This window comes from Grammomys surdaster, unplaced genomic scaffold (assembly GCF_004785775.1).
Source record: "Grammomys surdaster isolate TR1022 unplaced genomic scaffold, NIH_TR_1.0 126398, whole genome shotgun sequence".
NCBI lineage: Eukaryota > Metazoa > Chordata > Mammalia > Rodentia > Muridae > Grammomys > Grammomys surdaster.
Window position 1 is genome coordinate 1,123,989 of NW_021621192.1, and position 20,908 is coordinate 1,144,896.

General features: G+C 39.1%; 1 protein-coding gene across 1 annotated transcript in view; it reads right to left on the reverse strand.

Annotated features, from left to right (window-relative positions):
• The window catches only part of Gabrr3 (gamma-aminobutyric acid type A receptor rho3 subunit), a 57,652-nt gene that overhangs the window by 16,021 nt on the left and 20,723 nt on the right, over nt 1-20,908 (reverse strand). The window contains exons 5-7 of the mRNA XM_028760295.1: nt 17,780-17,913; nt 16,423-16,563; nt 9,992-10,144 (exon numbers count right to left, since the gene is read on the reverse strand). Of these exons, the coding sequence (XP_028616128.1) occupies nt 9,992-10,144; nt 16,423-16,563; nt 17,780-17,913 (428 nt within the window). The remainder of the gene's footprint in view (nt 1-9,991; nt 10,145-16,422; nt 16,564-17,779; nt 17,914-20,908) is intronic.

Genomic DNA, 20,908 nt, shown 5'->3' on the forward strand with positions numbered 1-20,908 from the left:
TGTGCAAATACACACACACACACACACACAGCCAAACAGAGAGACTCAGACAGGAAAAGACAGACAGACAGACAGACAGACAGACACATACACACACAGACACTAAAAGGTTTATGAAAAACAGTATGGAAGCTCCATAAGATACTAAAAATAGATTTATTATACAATCTAGCTACACCACATTTGGATATATATCAGAAAGAAACAATATCAACATATTAATGAGATAATTAATGAGATAAATGCACATGGATGTTAATTGCTATATTATTCAAAATAACTAAGATCTGTAATACTCAGCATAAGTCCTTATCAATAGATATATGGATGGGGGCTACACTTATCTTAGGTATAAGGATGAGTATTAGAATTTATTTATAAGTTATACTGGATGAAGCATCTTTTTGCAGTACACAGACTATTACAGTAATCCACAATTGATCAAAATGAAGACAACAACTGACCATAGGTGCCCAGCCTCAATTTGTGCATCTAAAACACAATCCCTACCCCTAACTCTTAGGAAACAACAAGGAAAAGAGAAAATTCTCAGAGTCAGAGGACCAGGATGTCTGCTGCAGGATTATGTTTTCTATATAGGACAGGAAGTCTATGCCCACTACATCTGAACAATATGGTTACCTAAATGAGAACAAGACAACATCAGTTGCCAAGGCCCCTCCCTGAGATGAAAAACTACAGGCAGTCAATGCTTACTGAGTGAAGGAGAATCAATCTTTCATAGGGATAAATTCCTTAAGTAGTTGTTTAGTATAGAGTGTTAGCCCTAAAATATACATACACGAAAAGTACTCAATAGTACATTTACATTGTGTGTGTATGCAGGTAACAATAACAATTATAGGTGTAGAGAGCCGTAGAAAGCAGAGACATCTCTGAGAATCTGACGCTCTCACAAGTTCTGTAATTTACTGTCTTTGTGTGAGGGGAAAGCGCGCGAAGTCACAAGCCCTTCCCGGGGCATATAGAATTTTATGGGCATTTAACCAACCAGATATGTACACATCACTCCAGGGGGTATTTAACCAGGGCCTTCCCGGGGCTCGGGGCCTTTTCCGCCAGCCGGTTCCCATCAGCCGGCTTTTTCCCAGCGGGTCTTTCCTCTATAACATCGTAATAAAGATCTGCTGAAGAACTTTGGTGTCTGTGTTACTCGCGGGCGAGAACACGCCACTCACATATTGGTGCAGAAATCCCGGGAAGAAATTTGAAGGTACCTTGCGGAGAAGGACCTCCCAAGCGGAGTTAAACAAAAAAAAAGAAGAAGTCACTGCAGTGGAAGACAGAATCAGCGAGGTATGTTTAATCTTGAATCTTTTCATATTTCCCCTAAATCACAAGCAGCAGTGAAAATTTTGTTATCTTAGTGCCAGCTTTCACCCATTTTCTCCTGCTGTTGTATTGCTTTCACCAGTTTGCCTGTTTAAATCTTGCCGCCGCTTGAGCTGGCCCTGCCCCCCCTTCCAACAGCCTTCCGGGCTGCTGAAGTTCAGCAGAGTTGAGGAAAAGTTTGGCCTTTTCCCTTCTTCCAGCTCTTTTCTGGGGTTTTTAAAAGGCAAGAAAAAGTTTGGCTTTAGCTGCTTTGATCCGGCAGGTTTTACGAGCAGGCAGAGCCTTAGCATAATTAATTAGCCGGGAGTGAGCCCAGAGCCCTTCTCTCTGAGAGTCAGATTCCCCCGGAGATAAGATAACAAACAGCATGTGGCCTTGCAGTCAATTGTGACCGGCTCTGCAGAAAAAACTTTGTTAGTGAGAGAGATCCATTTGCCTGCAGGAGAACGCTGACACTCGCCTCCTGGGACAGGCTAAAAGGAGATCTGACTAAGGGACAGCAGAATGGAAAGTTGAGGCCAGGCACACACTCATTGTGAAAATTACAAGATCAAAAGTATAGTTCAGCTATTGTGGCGAGTCAGGAAATACTAAAAGAGATTCAAGATAAAATATCACCAGTAACTGTTTCTGGGAAGCGTTTCCAAGCTGAGGGTTCCAGCTTGGGTTTTCAAGCTGAGGGTTCCAGCTTGGGTTTTCAAGCTGAGGGTGCCAGCTTGGGTAGACATGTCTACGGATTCCCCAGATGTTAGATCTGCGGGAGGGAATTAGAGACCGAAAAGAGTCTCTGGGAGAGTCTTTTGCACATAGAATGCCTCTATATCCAGTAGAGGAATTGCAAAATCTGAAATTATATGAATATGAATCGGGGAGGTCTGGCTCTTCCAAGCGAGAGCCAGAGAGAGATAGAAAAATAGTCCCTTATGAGGTGGAAGGAGACAAAGAAGTAGTCCTCTTTGAGGCGGAAGGTTTCCATTCACGTGGGCGGCTGCAGCCGCAGAGTAGAGAACAAAGGGAGGCGGAGATTAAAAAGCGCGCGCTTACAGCTCCCCCGCCCCCTGGAATTCTCAGGCAGCACTCCCTGCTGCAATTTTGAGCACACTGCTGCCTTATGCAGACAAGCTCGGTGCAACTACAATCCTTTCAGAGAAAGATAAAAAGAAAGATGTTTCAAGCCTTTCCAGTGTTTAAAGCTGTGGAAAGAAGTTGTGTTTACACATCGGTAGAATATATTTCTATTAAAGAACTTGCTGAGTTAGTTCAAAAGCATGGGTTTGATGCTAATTTTACAGCCATGAAGTTTGAGAGATTTGCTGCTATGGCAATAGCTCCAAATGTTTGGCAAAATACAATAAAAGCTACTCTCCCCAGTAAGAATTAATAGATACTGGGACTGATGTAACAATTATTAGAAGACAAGAGTGCCTTTAACTTGGTGTTTGTCTGATCCCTCATTCAACTAAAAGGAGTTGCTTTTTCAGTTAAGCCAAAAACAAAGTTCAAATTTAAGATTTATGAAATTAATGAGACATTACAACCTGTCTTGCCTACGTCAGTTACCATTCTAGTAAATACATAAAATTATTATAGATTTGAGAGATTGTTTTTATTGTTCCTTTACATCCTGGTAAAGGTGATGAGATTTAAATCCAATGAATTTATTAGTGATTCTTGGGAGCCCATGAAACAATATCTTTAAACAGGTTGCTTCAAAGAATGATTAATAGTCTTATATAAAAATTTGTTATTGCTTTAATACAGAAATTAAACATTTAAATCTCTCAGTGTATTTTATTCATTTTGTTAACTGATATCTCTAAAAGGAGTTTTTCTGTACGCCCTTGCTCTAATACAATGAGTTTTGAAATTTTAGAACGTCTTGCTCCAGAAAAGATTCAAAGACAATATATTTATAATATTTGAGAATTCAGTTACATCTTAAACAGATTGTGACACAGAAAATTCCAATAAGAATGGATAATGGGAGCTAGAGAGATGGCTCAGCCGTTAAAGGCTAGGCTCACAACTACAAATATTTAGAGTTCAATTCCCAGCAACCCATGGTGGCTCACAATCATTCGTAGTGAGATTTAGCGCCCTCTTCTGGCTTACAGGCGTATATACAAAAATTGGTTTACTTTTAATGATTCTTAAAAATCAAGTTAACAGATATTAATTGGCTAAAACCTCATCTTAAACTTACCATAAGAGGATTTACATTATTATTACTCATGTGCTCACAACAGACCTTGGCCAAAGAAACCATTAATGTGGATTCATCTATCTACAAGTAAAGTTTGAACATCTTATTTTGAAACTATTACAGTGTTAATACAAGATTGTAAGATAGAATCTTGAAAATATTTTAGATGAAATGCTAATTCTTTATTCCAAATAAAAATTAAGTTGATTATTAGAAAATAATGATATTTGACCTATTACTTGGCAAAGTTTTTAGACAAAATTGATAATCATTATCCATAAGACAAGTTGTTAACAGTTGTTCTCTATACAAGCTTTTGTTTTCCTATAAATTCACATGCAGCCCATAGAAAAAATATTTACTATATTTACAGATGCCTCATCAATTTATTAGACAGTATATGTAATTATATCACATGTTCATTTTCTTGAATTTTCCCCTGCTTCAACACAAATAATTAAATTATGTGCTGTAGGCACTGTTTGAAATGCTGAAAATTCAAGCTTTCAATTGGTACACTCATAGCCAGTATATGGCTCATGGTTTGTAACTACTTAAAATTGTTGCTTTTTTTTTAGATATTACTAATTCTCAAATTTTACAGTTAATTATAGAAATACAGCTTAATTTAAGAAGCATGTACTGTTTCTTTATAAGACATTTAAGGATTCATTAGATTGCCTAGAACCCAGGACAATGCCAGAACAGATTTGTATACCAGTCAAATTATAGACCATATAGAAACAATTGGCCATACAATCTCATTTCTTATATCATCAAAATAATAATAGCTTGAGACTATAATTTAATATTTCTAGAAAGTGTACAAGTAAAATAACAAAACTTCTTCTCAGTGTCCTCAATTTTCATAATGGTGTTAAGCCTTAAAGACTTACACATGATTAATCATGACAAATGGATGTTACTCATATCCCATCTTTTGGGAGACTTCAATATTTACATGTTTCTATTGACACCTGTTCTGGAATCATTTTTGCCTCCCCGTTATCGGGAGAAAAGGCAGCACATGTTATCCAGCATTGCCTTGAGGCCTGGAGTGCCTGGGAAAAGCCTAAAATTCTCAAAACCAATAATGGACCAACATATACTTCTCAGAAGTTTGGACAATTCTGTCGCCAAATGGAGGTGACCCACCTGACAGGTCTACCATACAATCCTCAAGGACAAGACATTATAGAACGGGATCATCGTACTCTTAAATCTTATTTTTTAAAACAAAAAGGGGGAGTCGAGGAGGCTCTACACTCAGTGCCACGAGTCACTGTTTCTATAGCACTCTTTGCTTTCAATTTTTAAATTTTGGACAGTCAGGGCCATTCGGCTGCTGACCGTCATTGCTTAGAGCCTGATAGGCCAAAGGAGATGGTCAAGTGAAAGGACATCTTGACCGGACAATGAAAGGCCCGGATCCTATTTTAATAGGATCCAGGGGAGCGGTCTGTGTTTTTTCCACAGGAAGAAGACAATCCATTCTGGCTACCAGAGCGACTGACGCGAAGGCTCGTGACGACTGAAGATGACACCCCGAAGAATTCATCTACAGATGTTTCCAGTCCTAATCTGGACCCTCCAAAATTGGGTTCCTAGTATACGGGGAGAACAACGATGGGCTATATTATCTGCTTTTCCTAAACCTATACCTGTTAGACATGATGCCATGGTATTTCCAAGATTTCTTACAACTAATAAAACCATGGGGCTACCTTATCTTCCCTATGATAAAACGCAGGCCCCCCTGGGAGAAAATCGTTCCTTGCCTGAACGGGGTTCTCTCTGTTTTCAGATTACTGAGACAGGAAACTGTATAACTCTCTCGAAGAGAACCTTGGGGTGGTTTTATGAAAAGAGAGACTGGGTTAAACTAACAACAAAAAAAGAATGATAATGAAAAGGACAATAGTTATGTCAAAGAGTTCTCACAGTCCTTTTTACAACCAGCCATTTTTATCACCCAAACTTATTGATGGAGAGCGTCCTCGTCAACCTAAGGTCTCTCCTTTTTGTAGTCTAGAAGATGAGGGAGCTGTTCTGCCTTGGTCTGATTGTCAATCCAGAGTAAAACGATGGGCAGATACCAATGAAACCTTTTCCTTTTCACCCAATATGTTGGGAGATCCTGGAGCTAGTGCAGTAATGAGAAAGGGTCCTTTTCTACAGAGCGCTAGTATGAATCCCTTTCACAAGTGGCTACTCTGTGGAGTTAATGGCAGTTGTACCGACCTCAATTCACTAGCCTTTCTCCAGGGTGGAGCGACAGGAAGAACATCCTTTACAGGAGTTATTAATGGAACTATGGTGAAACAGAGTTCAGATCCGGTCCCTCAGTTGACAAATCCTATTCAGTTAATTACTGGAGTTAACAGGATCATTGTAAATCAAACAGTATTTTCACCTACACCAGTGTGTGTTTTTCCACCTTTCTTGTTTATTCTCTCAAACTCCTCATTTGAAAAATGCACTAATGATTCATGCATGATGTCTCAGTGTTGGGCTGTTGGACAAGCTAAACGTGCCATGGTTGCCAGAGTGCCACGATGGGTTCCTGTTCCTGTTGAGACACCCTCTACTCTATCATTATTCAGACAAAAGAGAGACTTTGGCATAACTGCAGCCATAATAACGGCGATATCAGTCACTGCCATTGCAGCTACAGCTGCTGGGATTGCTATGTCAACCAAAGTCCAAACAGCAGCAGCCTTAAATCAGCTGTCCGCTACAGTGACAGAGGCAGCCAACCTCCATACTTCTACTAATGCTGAATTGAAAGGCGGATTGATGATTGTTAATCAGCGCCTAGACTTGGTAGAAGAAAGAATAGATATCCTTTTTCAATTGGCACAACTGGGATGTGAGAGAAGTCTAGGAGCAATCCGTATTACTAGTGTTCAATATGAAAACTTTACTCGAGCAGCTAATTTGTCCAGACAATTGTCTCGTTACCTAGCAGGAGAATGGTCAGAAGGATTTGATGAACTTCTCGAAAAGTTGCGAGCAGCGGTGGCAGCCATCAACGCAACGCGTGTGGACGTTTCGCTGACTGAAGGACTCTCCACCTGGATCTCTTCAGCCTTCTCTTTCTTTGAAGAGTGGGTGGGAGTAGGCATGTTTGGTACAACCCTGTGTTGTGGATTAGTGTTCATACTCTGGTTGGTTTGCAAGCTCAGAGCTCAACAGAAACGTGACAAAGTCGTGATTACCCAAACACTTGCAGCCTTAGAACAAGGTTCATCTCCCGAAATCTGGTTATCTATGCTAAAGAAATAGCCAACAAATAGATCCTCAGCTACTGCACCCCAAGGGTTCAGCCCATTGCATTGGGTCAGCGAGGAGTTTTAGTCTGACTGGTCCTTGTCTGTGTAGCTCTGGTACCTGAATATTGAGGCAAACAGCCCTTGCACCCCTAGGAGGTGACTCCATTGCACAGGGATGGGTGTTTGCATCTCTCTCGGTTTCCCCTAGCCTTTGCACCCAGAGGACTCGTTTCCATTGCACCTGGTAAGGTGGGAGAGACTGTATCAAACTATTAGTCCTTGATCGCTTATTCCCCCATAATGGAATTTGCTTGATCGGGCTAGAGTTTGAGTTTTGATTGGTACCGTGCCAGACAGACCAAGGACAGCTCTATAATTTTGTCTCCAGGCCAGCTGCCATTGGTCCCAACGACGGGAATAGGTTGATGCCATATGCCAGAGGTACACCAGGTGGTGTGAGTTTACCCCATGACGGGCATTACGAGTGGCCACAACCTGGGTGCACATTCTTGCTGGCAAGAATGCCAGGTGTGGGTGCAACCCTCGTAGCCTAAGACAGGGAGCTCACCATTCTTTGATGCTGGCTATGGGAGAACATCAACTAGCCTAAGACACGGGAAATGGCCAGTGCCTGTGATTCTCATTTAAAACAAAAAGGGGGAGATGTAGAGAGCCGTAGAAAGCAGAGACATCTCTGAGAATCTGACGCTCTCACAAGTTCTGTAATTTACTGTCTTTGTGTGAGGGGAAAGCGCGCGAAGTCACAAGCCCTTCCCGGGGCATATAGAATTTTATGGGCATTTAACCAACCAGATATGTACACATCACTCCAGGGGGTATTTAACCAGGGCCTTCCCGGGGCTCGGGGCCTTTTCCGCCAGCCGGTTCCCATCAGCCGGCTTTTTCCCAGCGGGTCTTTCCTCTATAACATCGTAATAAAGATCTGCTGAAGAACTTTGGTGTCTGTGTTACTCGCGGGCGAGAACACGCCACTCACATATAGGAAAACCAAAACAATAGAGATAATATATAAAAGAAGGAGAAGTTTGGAGCACAGGAAGGGAAACAACGTGGGGTAGAAAATAGAATATGGTAATAGGGGATGAAAAGTGATCAAAATGTACCCAATAAAAGTGTCATAATGAAGCTAATTAGTTTGTACCAATAACAAATGCTATAAAAATGAAAAGATAGATATATGAATGAAAAATGTCCATGTACAGAATGAAGTACTATAGATCCTAAAAGTGATAGCCTATTGTTTGTAGCAAGTGGGTGGAACTGGAAGACTACATTAAATGAAGTCAGAAAAGAGAGAAAAGTTCTGCTCATTCCCGCAGGTGCTAAAGTTATTTAAAATGTTAGCATTACGCATAATTTTAATTATAAAAGGATGGGAAGGGTAAGGGAATGTGGAGTTAGAGAGAGGCTAGTAGTGGGTACACAGTCACAAGCAAAGTGGATTTTCTGCCACAATGGGGACTATAGTTCATCATAGCGTACAATACAACTTGTCAATTACTGGGGGTTCAAAAGCACCAAACACAAGTAATGATGAGGTGACAATGTTAATTATCCAATTTGATCAATAAACATTATAACCATGTTTTGAAATACCACCCTATGTCTTCTAGGAACTGAATAGCACTGCAGTTAGAAAGGTAAGAAACACAGGCAGAGTTTGAGGGTAGTAGGAAGTTAAAGCCTGGGAATCAAGCAGTGTTATGGGAAAGCTACAGTTTGTGGCAGTAACCACGGGAAAGAGGTTGCTTTGATTTTGATGCTAATTTACATAAATAAGCAAAAATTTCCTATCACTCAGGGATAAACACAGATATAGGAGGACAGAGGTTCAAAGAGGCTTGAATATCGTATTTCTGCATTCATACTTCACTTCAGCCTACTAGCTATTACAGGTGCCATCCTTACCATGTAAGTGCAGAGCAGTCAACTTGAGGGATATGGTTAGAAGTCATGCTAATATACTCCTAGACTGAATGCCTTTCTCAGTCTCCTGTGGGTACTCGCATGTGCCCTCAGACTTTCATTTGGGTCTGTGCTTGCCCCTGTAGTACTGGGATCAGGACACAGATGTTCTGATATGAAGGCACAGTCAAAATAATTTGATTACTCATTCAGATGATATTTTCCCTTGAAGACATTCAAGTCTGATATGCTCGCAGACTGTGGCTTTTATAGGGGAAAGAGGTGAACACATTATTAATATTAATAATTTATGTCTTCAAGTGATCTTTTGAAGTATGCATAAAATTTGTGAACATTAACTTCAAAAACGATCCTTTCCGGGATGAATTTTATTACAGTTACAACGATTACAACGATTGTGAAGCATGTATTAAAATCTCTCAGGACTGAGCTCTACAGGTAAAAAAAGAAAAAAAATTACAGGAAACCAGAAATTGTCCTATACCAGTCAAGAAGGCAAGTGGCATTAGTTCCTGGGTCCTCATTAACTAACATGTCTTCTTCCAAGTGCCTAGCTTGGCACATTCCACGTTACAAGGACGCAGTGACCACCAAGTGGTTCTGAAATGGCTCCCACAAATCAGATTGTATGACAGTGGCATCTAACATGCTAGAAGGATTAGGCAATCATCCCTGTGTGGTGACTTAATGAGGCAGGCACGGCGTTTCCCTGGAAATTCTACCATCATTGAATCTCACTCTGACCTTTGAGTTAAGTTCTAATTTCTGATCAGTACCTATCTTCCCAAATTTAGCATTCTCTGCCCTGGGATTTATTAAGAAACCAAGAGTGCAGTGTGAATTACTTTAAGGATGCTACAAAAGTTTGCCTTGCAAAGCCAAACCAACTTGGGGTAAGGGAAATGTGGTTGCTTTAGTGGCAAAAAGAATTTAAGTGGTTCATTTTTGCTTCATAACTGTACCATCTTTGCTTATGCTCACTCAGCTGATAAGTCAGGAACACCTTCACCCCCAAACACTTGATGGCCAAAGGATGAGCCCAGCTGCAAGTTGTCCATGGAATCAGCTAAAGATAAACATCTTAGCCCGAACACGTGGCCGCATCCTGACGAATCCCCCACTCTCCTCGCTCCTCCATGTAGCGTCCATATTTATTTACCTCCTTGGCTTTCCCTCTGGATTGTAATTTTTACAACAAACGGAAAGTTTTATTTACCTAGGGAGACTCTTGCAGGGACAGCTCTCCGGTCAATCCAGAATGAAACCCACGACAGCATTACCATCAACATGGCTGGGAAATAGGTCTGTAGTACAAAGAAGAAAATGTGCCTCCGTAGCACAAAGTTGATGAAAAGTCTGTAGTACCACCCTAGGAGAAAAACAAACAGACAGACAGACAGACAGACAGACAGACAAACCGGTTATCATTAAACAGGCTTAGCCACACAACATATTCTTCAGACAGGAAGTTCTCAGAGATTGTAGACCGTGATATACCATTTCTGCTTACTCAGCACCAGCTGGTTCTCACCTGCACTTGGAATGCTAACGCTTTGAGACAGCCTGAACTACAGCCTACTCAATTATTCACCAGAAAGGATGACGTACCTTCTAGAGCCCAGCTGGGGAGTGAATAGCAATTACATTGCACGTGTGTAATTTTGCACACTTATATTGTTTGCAGTATTTCTTTAAGAACAGTGTTAAGGGTAGTGAGGTGGGTGGGGGGAGCACCCTCATAGAAGCAGGAGAGATGGGGGAGGAGGAGGGGATTTAACTGGGAAGAAGGATAACATTTGAAATGTAAATAAATAAAATAACCAATAAGATTTGCATTAAAAAAGAACAGTGCTAAGTGATGGCCGTGTATCACAGTGAATAGTCATTTATCAGCTGCTATGAATGATGAAGAACATTTGACTGTAAGGAAAGGTTTGGAGTAGATCACTGGCCCTTTGCTTGGAATCTGGAATGCTAAGGATTCAAAGAAAAGATGGGGCATCTTTAACATGTGTTCATTACTCTGAAGTTTCACAGACATCACAATAAGTCTGCAGAGAGAAAATTAAATGGTGATATTTCTTTGCATATTGTTGGAATTCTATAAGCTTATGTTGGTGATGTTATATAATCTGGTGAAAAAATACCACTGTTGTCATATCTGTAGCAAACTGAACAGAATTCTCATTTTTACATTTACTATATGGAAGCTTTAAAAGGTGGAAGATTTGTATGCTCTTAAGAGAAACCAGAGTATATAAAGACGTTTAAATCTAAAATTTCAAACCATCTTTAGGACATCTTTGAGTGTTATTCATCATGATTCCCAGCCTGTATTGAATAATTATGTTTTCATTATTCATTCATACTTATTTATATTATTATATCATTTTTGTTTTTATGTGTAGATGTTTTGCTTGTATACATATATATATATATACATATATATATATATATATGTATATATATATATATGTAGGTATGTGCATTATGTGCATAGCTATTGCTCATGGAGGACAGAAGAGGGAACTCGATCACCCAGAACTAGAGTTACAGATGGTTGAGAGCTATTATGTGGTTGATGGGAATTTCACCTGGGTCTTGTGGAAGAGCAGACTGTGATTTTAACTATTGAGCCATCTCTCCAGCCCCTTATTCATACTTTTTAATGCATAGTAATAACCATGCATTAACCTTAAAAATTACTGAAATAAGGTCATGAATAAACATCAAATATACTTTATGAATGGTGTATAGTTTTATTTGTACGTGCCAAGTACAATTTTGAAATGAAATGATTCAAAACCTAGAGACTATAGTAGTTCAAATTGTAAAACAGAATCACAGGTAATATAAAGCTAGTGAACGCCTCTACTACTTTTAGAAGTAATTTCTTAGGGAACGCAAATGGGAAACTTGTTGGGAGGGACAGGTAAATGGGTCTAACACTGAGTACTAGTACAACTACATTGAACTGGGAGGTTCTTCGTCTAGCCTCTGATTCTCAGTTAATTGATCATTCTATTTCTCATCTTATTAGACTCCAAGATTCTCACTGTTCACTGACACAGATGCCTTGAAACATACACACCTGAAGATTACAAATTTCATTAGTGGTGGAAATAAATGAAACACCCGGCAGAGCATTGTAAAGTTAAAAGTACACACTACTATTTGTTCTATCCACTGATGCATATTTGCACTTGATATTAGCCAGAAGCTTGCAAAGTGTCAATGTTTTGTTTAGACATTCACTTTACTGTGTGTGCAATTGAAAGTTTTGATTATGGCTGAAGTGTGGAATCATATACCAACCTCTATAGCTTCAGATTATTGTTGGAAGGTTAAAATAAATAATAATTACAAATGTTATTCCTAAAGAAAGATAAAATTACGGTATAGTTGTTTCAACAATTTATAAAGAGACTGGTCCCTGAAACCCTTGGTCATTGATATCTATTGAAGTACAGGTGCTCATATAAGATAGTGTGTTATTATTGGCATAAAACCCATTTATATTTATCCATATATTTTAAATATTTTCATTTATTTATAGTGCCTAATACAATGTAAGTACAATGCAAATAGCTGTTATGCTGTATTGCTTAGGAAGTTATGACAACACATAGTTATGTTCATGCTAGTACAAATACGTTTACAAATTTCAACTCACAATTGGATGAGTCCCTGTATGTGACAGCAGTGGATATAGACTGCCGGTTGTATGTAGTTTTCTGTTCATTATTGAGTTCTTGAAATAAATTTAGGTGATGATTCTTTCGAAAAATGGTCATCATTACTATTTATTATTATTTTGCAATGCTAAGGGTTAAACCCAGAGCATCAGAAATATATATCACTAACCAAGGCTTCTCCTTTCTTAGCATTTTTTCTGAAGAATTATCATCAGGGGTTTTATTGGTGGGGCTGGTACAAAGGATTAACCATGAAGGGAGAATGCTGCTCTAGCCTGTGGATCAGGAGGGAAGAAGAAGATGGTACTGTGGGTGGATGTAGGCTCCTTTACTCATCCAACAGGTCATTCTACCTTGTAAGACTGTCAAATCATTACTCCAGTCAGTGTAATAAAGAATCTGACTTCATATTTATTCCTAAAATACTGAGAGTTCCCAGGCCTCATTTATATGTCTCTTTCTGTCTCATAAATAACAAACTAAAGCCAAAAACAAAATATAATAATAATAATAATAATAATAATAAAAAATATGTGCAAGCACATAAAAAACCCCCAAAATCTCTTTTGGCATCTCATGAAAACTTTAACCATTGTCTCCTCAATCAAAGGGAACATCCTCTGCCTTTACTCTACCCCCAAACCTCCATAAAATTCCAAGCCAGTTCCTTCTTTCCTTTGGTGTTCTCAGCTCCGTCAGACCTGCCTGGCAGGCTGGATTGCTCTTTCTAGGAAGCTCATAATGTGAGCTATAAACCTGTCATACCTTTATGTGTATGGCATCATCCTTTTGCAATGTGAATTAAATTTTTGGCATGAGTATTTGGGGGGCGGTAGTTGTCTCCGATTGCCTCCACCAGTAGAAAGAAGCAGAACTAAAGACTGTGAGGGAAGGGCTGGCAGTAATTGGGGTGCAACCCCAAGACAGTAGTGAAAGCTTGTTGATGTTACTGGGTGGCCATGGGTTTGTGTAGAGGCAATGATAATAATGAAAGCCTTGTAAGAAAAAAACAAGACACCACTACAAATGGAAAATGACTTTCTGCACCTCCAATTTCCAGCTTTTACAGTGAGACCCATATGCATGGATTTATCTATACGTCTGTTTATCTATCTATCTATCTATCTATCTATCTATCTATCTATCTATCTAGTATAGCAATTTGAAGATGTTGGTCATAGTTGGTAGTTATGATGATAGGGATAAAAAAACATATTTATAATCATTTTTGGTGAAGCTAATATTTTAAACAGAAGGATACCACATTAAAAATTTACGGATAGTGTGAGGCAGACCTGTTATTTACTCATGAACTGAAATTGGTCTCATCTTTCTGAAAACTAGAAACTTGTTCAATCGGGATACAACTATTAATTTGATATACGAACATAGCTTTCAGAATGCCTTGATCTTGTATTTTTCTACTATTAGAACACATTTTATTTCTTCTCATTAAAAATGTGCATTTTAAAACAAATTTAGAACTAGAATGTATTGAAATAAAATTGAAACTATCCCCAATCTCCAACTAATTCTTATAAATTTAGAATGCACAGGCACATACAAAATACCCATATAGGTATAAATAATTTCTTCAATAATAAATATGAGTTTTTGTTAATGAGTCTTCTTCTTTTTGTTTTTTTTTTTTGTTTTTTGTTTTGCTTTTTGAGACAGGGTTTCTCTGTGTAGCCTTGGCTGTTCTGGAACTCACTCTGTAGACTAGGCTGGCCTCGAACTCAGAAATCTGTCTGCCTCTGCCTCCCAAGTGCTGGGATTAAAGGCATGTGCGCCACCACCACCTGGCTGTTAATGAGTCTTCTATTAGTTTTCCTTTTAATTTAAAGCAACTTGCATCATGCTATATAAGTATACACATTTGAAATCAATTCTATCTTAGTCCATTTCTCAAAGGAGCTAATGTTCTACTTCTTAAAAGTAAAAACATACTGGAATGTTAAGGCTTCATATTTCATTTAAAAAATACATAAAAGCATCTTTGTGAACAGATTTTCAGTGATGTTTTGTCTGATTTTTGACAGGCTCTACGATGTGAAGAGAAGAGGATAAAAATTACCTAGTGTTGATCCTGCCTGGGTGACAGGCACAGATAGTGGACTAAATGCAATGATTTAGAGGTAGAGTTAGAAATTGGAACACTTTATCCTCTGCATTTAAAGGAATAGTTGTATTTCTACTGAATATATTCATGGATACTTATGTTTCAAAATCCTAAGAAGTGCAATAGGTATAATAGATATAAACGTATAGATACATTGTATATATCTGTATAGAAATACCACCCTTTGATTTCCATGCTCCTTGTATCACATTATGATAACATTAAAACTGACCAATTATAGTCATAATTTATCATGAAGTTACTTTATCATAGAAATAATAAAAATTAAAATTCATATGCATCACTGTTCATTGTATACATTCATTTATTTAAATACTGGCTTAATTGAACTGAGGACTAAAAACATTAAACTCCTGGCATCATATATAAGAGATGATCAAGAAAAATGGAAAACTGCATCACAACAGCTTGTCTGCATGAGGTGTTCTTAGTATTACACGGGCTCTTCAGACTTCTGAAATTCTTTTCGAATTATATACCGCATATTCATTTATTCAGCAATTTGATTCTGAGCATTTTCTACGTGCCAGGGATAAGTCAGTGATCAAGGAACACAAATATGTGTCATTTGCATATCAGAAAATGCAGTGAACTTGATTAAAATTAACAGCATCATTTGTTGAATGTTAAAGAATGCAAGTGAACAGGGTGAAACCAGACATTTCTCCCAGATCTAAGTAGCTAGAGACCCATTGGTCCCAGGGATGCAATTCACTTCTTTGACGTTTAAATGTTAGTTGTCCTCTTAAGACACTGGCTTCTAGATAGATAACTCACTATTTGCTCCTCAAGTGCCATGGCCAAGCAGATGGGATAGGATTCCAGCCAGGGCAGCTCTGAGCTCGAGCGCCAGCTGTAGTCACATTTTGTAGCCTGAACATAGCTCCTTTAAACTACAAATGATATTTTATCTGCCTGAAATGACACAGAGTAATACTAGTAACTAACAAGATGGTGAAAACTGTCTGTAGAGGTGGGATGTTTTGGAGGTGAGAAAGAACCTGGTGCTAGCTTTATTTAACAGCCACATGAGTTTTTAAATCACCTGGGACAAATGCTACCAAATCAGACATAAATCAACTACCATGAAGAGTATATAGTGTATTTCTAATTCTAAACAGATTTTTCTCCTTAGGGCAACAGTGCATTTCGTTAAATTAATTATGTTGGTTGATTTTTATTGAGCATCTACCATATACCAGGCATATTCTAAGATCTGGGAAGACATGGTTAACAAGGCAGATAGAGTTTCCTGCTTCTTTCCAAAGACAGACTTAGATAATAGACAATAAGGCATCTATTTCAGCTAGTAGTATGTGCTGTGAAGACAAGGAGACTGGAAATAGTGAGGAAGGAGGCTTGGTTTAGAAAGGCTCATTAGGGTATCACCATTTGGGGCGATATTCTACAAACTTCTAACTAAAGGAGACTGTTGGTCCTGAGATGGACAGGGGCAGAGCCAAGCTACACAGAAGAAATGAGATGAGTGTCTGACAACAGGATGGAGGACCACAGGTTGGGGTGAGGTCCAAGCAGCACACAGGATGTAGATCATGATGAGAAACTTAACTTTGCTTCTAAATGGGATGGAAAAACACTGAAAGGTTTGGGGGTCGTAAAGGGTTTTGAGCAGTGATTTATGTATTTCAAAGAACACTTTGTGTGTTCTGCTAAGTACAGAGTAGAGGGGCCAAGAGTACAATTAACATGCCTTGTTGGAAAGGTTTGCACAATGGGGAGAGAAGGGTTTACTTCACAAACAGCAGGGGCTCAATAGTTGCTAAAACTTATCTGCACATAGTGCTGTACCTGTGCTGCTATAGAAAGCCAGTCCACTGGACGCGCTGAACTCCTCAATGAAGAACTGAGAAAGGGAAATGTGCTCCTCCGTGTTTAAGGACTTGTTGCCATGTTTCCAGTACAGCATTAGATCCTCTTCATTATAGGCATCTAAAATAACAGAAACAGTTCCTGTGTTAAAAGTTAGGTTAGAGCCGGGCGGTGGTGGCGCACGCCTTTAATCCCAGGACTTGGGAGGCAGAGGCAGGCGGATTTCTGAGTTCGAGCCCAGCCTGGTCTACCGAGTGAGTTCCAGGACAGCCAGGGCTACACAGAGAAACCCTGTCTCGAAAAACAACAACAACAACAACAACAACAACAAAAACAACAACAACAAAAAAAGAAGTTAGGTGAGGTCTGTAGCCGTGTTTTATACAGTTCTGAATCCCCAGCTTCTGGTTCAATGCCATTCATGTGGTACCTATTGAAAGATATTTTCAAAGTGACTGAACAAACCCATACTTCAAAAAGGAGACAAAACAAAACACCAGCCCCATCTTCATTTCCAAAATCTGGAGCTGGAAGACTGGCAAGATGGTGGCATTTCTCCCTCTGTGATGTTTGAAAATTTCCTCTGTGTTCTCTCTGTGTGCATTCTCATATAAGATTAAGACAGGCCTCAGGGCTAGGCTACAATACTGCCCTCACGTGGGCTTATTCTATGCCTTTAAGTTTCTTTTGCTGTGCCTCTCTTGGTTGAAATTCTAAAATGAGGCTTAGTTTGTAAAGAACTTTCTTTTCTTGCGTTATAAAAATTTTTAATAGACCTAGAAAAGGATAGATGGGTAGGAAGCTCCCACTGAGGCTTAGAGCTTCAGTCACATGATAGAAAAACTGCAGTCAACTTCTAAGATGTCTTATCAAAAGCAAATATTGGGTAACAGTAATTGATGTGGCACGGGAATCACAGACTCCTTAATGGGACTTCAACTAGGGAGTCTGTGCTCCAAGCTGGGTTCCTCTGGGGAGCCTGCACACACTTAAAAGAGGATTAGAACTTGTCTAGCTATAGTATTATCAGATTTTCCAAATGTGGAAAATCAGTGCCAATGTTAGGAAAAAGCACCCTCCAAAGGAGCTGCCTTTCATTGCTATTGTGAAAATCACAGAATGTTTAATTACCAAGGCATTTCCCCTTGAATCTCCTCATTCAAAAGACAATCTGTTATCATCATTAAGAAGAGAGAGATAGTGTAACACTAAAAAGCAGAGCCATATAATTGGAAGATATTATAAGATGTTTAAATGATTGCTAAGCACGTGCCTATCTCCCCATGAGCATGTGTTTTAATGATACGGGCTTGTTTCCCCAGGCAGAAAGACTTACAGCTTTCCAGCTCTAGAGAACAGTTCTGAGTGTCCAGAGGAAACCTGCTGAAGTCCATAAAGCACATGGCTGAAACTGTTATCCTGCAAGTGAAATAAAAAAGAGGACTGTGGTCATTTACCCATATGGCCCAACTAGTGTGCAGCAATGAAGCCTCTCATTGTTTTCTTGCTTTGTGTGCCTTTCAAGGATAATAAGAAACAGGCCTGACTGGGTTCTGTCCAAATAACAAGAAAGCAAACCCAGAGGGGTAGGGATTGCTTCCAGATTGATGAGTAAATTCTTACACTTATTCCCTATCTCACTGTTTCCTGCTTAGCTCCTTCTCATGGTTTTTTTTTTTTTTAATTTCAGAAAAATACTTCAAAGTCAGATGCCTTTAAGTGGATCTTAGTTGTTCTGCTTTCTAGAAGATGCAAAACTTAGTAGTCTTCAGTAAAAAGAGTTGAAGGGGTGATAATACAAATGTATAAGTAAAAGTTTCCTTCACAAAGCACTTGGAAAATTTCCTTCTAGTACTGAGGCAAAAGCCTGCAGCACGCTTAGCGATAGATCAGGTGCATAATACATAATACAGGAACTATTAAGGCAAAGGCTTGCATGCTGATGAGGTTTTTTCCTTAACATTTTATATTCTCCTAGATTTTCCTGGCTCCAGGCTGAAGCTGCTGTGCTATGATCTTGCCTCAAAGTGAGACCTGCGGTAGCCACATTAGCAGATCAGAGATTCCTAAAAGGCCCTCAGCAATTCTGCAAAAACAAAGGCAGCAGATGCTTCTGCCCATGGTGCCTCTGAGTTAATCAGAAGAGTAGAAGCATTTTATCTTCTGTGACCTGCATTTTATTGTCAATAGCCAAAGCATCGAGAAAGGACCTGTGTTGATGGTATTGTGTGCAAAACTGCATGCTTAGTCAGCTATGTTGCAAAGAAGTATCCTCTGAGGTCTTTGATACTTTATAGTATATTTGAAGAAATGGCTGATGAAGATTTTGGTTAGGTGGTCTCAGAAACCAACCTGGTAGCATGTGACCTGGTTCTGTGCTTGGACCGGTTCTTTTGAATTGTAGAGCTGTGCTCCCAACAATTTTTAGTCCTCCTGAGTTTGGGCATCTCCAAGACCACCTCCAGGGTTAAGCAACCCCAGAAAGACTCATAGACTCAGCAAAGCCATTATCATGGGCACCACCTGAGTGAGGTACACTGCACTTTACCACAATGAGTACTAAAACAAGAACCAGAAAAGGCTGAGTCCAGGAGAGATCACAGCAGGTTTTTTTCTGGAAAGTGTGACATTATTCTGTCATTCTTTCATATATATATATATATGTATATATATATATATATATATATATATATATATATATATATACATATATATATATGTATGTATATGTATATGTGTGTGTGTGTGTGTGTATGTTCTATCAATATACATATGACATTATGCACAAAGCACGAGCTCTGGGGACCAGAGAAGCTTACACTCATCTTGGTGAGGAAAATGTTAGCTGAGAGTTAACCAGCCAGATGACTGACCTTAGTTTCCATCCTTTCCAGAGGTTAGGGTGATACCATGGCTCAAGGAGTCCGTTCACCTTAACCACCATGAAGATAGACACTTTGGTATGGCCAGTGGACACCAGATGAAGGGAAACACTCTTATCATGGAAGATAGCCCAGGAGATTAAAAGTTACTACACCAGAATCTGTCTGATAAAGGCCAAACACATTAGAATGGCAAGGTAAGCAGGATCCACTGGGTTATTCTACTCTTCATCCTTTCACTAATGCAACTTTAAAACAGCTGGTTCTTAATAAGATTTTGTTTTCAGTTCTTAGAGACCTTTGACACTAGTATTTATATGTCCTATATAAAAAAGTAGTGTTCATTAATTGAATTCATAGCTTTTTATAAGTCTCTGATGCTAGTTACCCTTGAATGACACTTCTAATGAGCAAAGATAATGTCTTATTGCTTCAATAACAAGTGACTACAAGCGTAACAGCTCATAATGGCATAAATGCATTTTTTTAAAGTTCTATAGACTGGAAGTCCAATCAGTATCACTGGTCCAGAATCACACCTTAAAGACTTCTCAGGGGAAACCCACTCATACTGATCAGTACCACCACTCCTTGGCTTTGGGACTCATTGCCAACCCTTCTTTTGTGTAAATCAGATTTCCTCTCCTTTTCCATTTTGAAGATTCTTATGCTGCATCTCAAGCCCAGACAGATAATCTAGGACCATTTCTCCATGATAAGATCATTCATTTAGGGCTGGGTGTGATGGCACATGCCTATAATACCAGTACTTAGGAGGCAGATGCAGGCAGATCTCTGAGACTGAGGCCAGTCTGGTCTATGAAGAAAGGTTCAGGACAGCCAGGGCAACCCAAAGAAACTCTGTCTCAAAAAACAAAACAAACAAATAATCAAACGAAAAGATCTTTAACTTAATCATATTTGGAAGGATCCCCCCCCCCCATATAGACCAACTCTCACAGTTTGCAAAGATAAAAACCTCAAATGTGTTTTAGCCTACTATAGACGCTCTCTCAGATTTCCAGGGCATTACAAAAAATTCTGAATTGCTTGGATATAAAAAAATAATTTCTATTTTAAGCCACTCCATATGCACAGAACTCATTTGGGTAAAATAAAACATGGCTCATTAAAGATGAGAAGCCACTCCAGCATCGTGCTGGAGTACATGTTTTAACTAACACAAACAAAAAAGCAAGTGAGAAAATTTATGCTAACTTGTATTTTGATTATGCCTTCATATGACAATTGAAGGAGCTAACTGAAGAAATTATTTAGCTAACTCAAGATTCTTATCTAGTCATTGGAGTACATAGGAAAGACTTGCTTGGTAGAAATAGGTTCACATATCTATACAATTGTGTATCAGACTTATAAGGATTTCCAGAATTCAGCTCAACTCTATTTGTCCAAACAATATATGACCAGAGTGGGAATATACAGAACAGAAAGCAATTCCTTAAAGTCTGGGTAACAAGTGGTAAAAGTTACATATTCTGCTTGTAGTGCAGTCTTCAGCATCATGATTCTCACAGCAGAATTGTTAGTTTAGGTTGAAGTGAGACCTAACAAGTTTGGTTAGA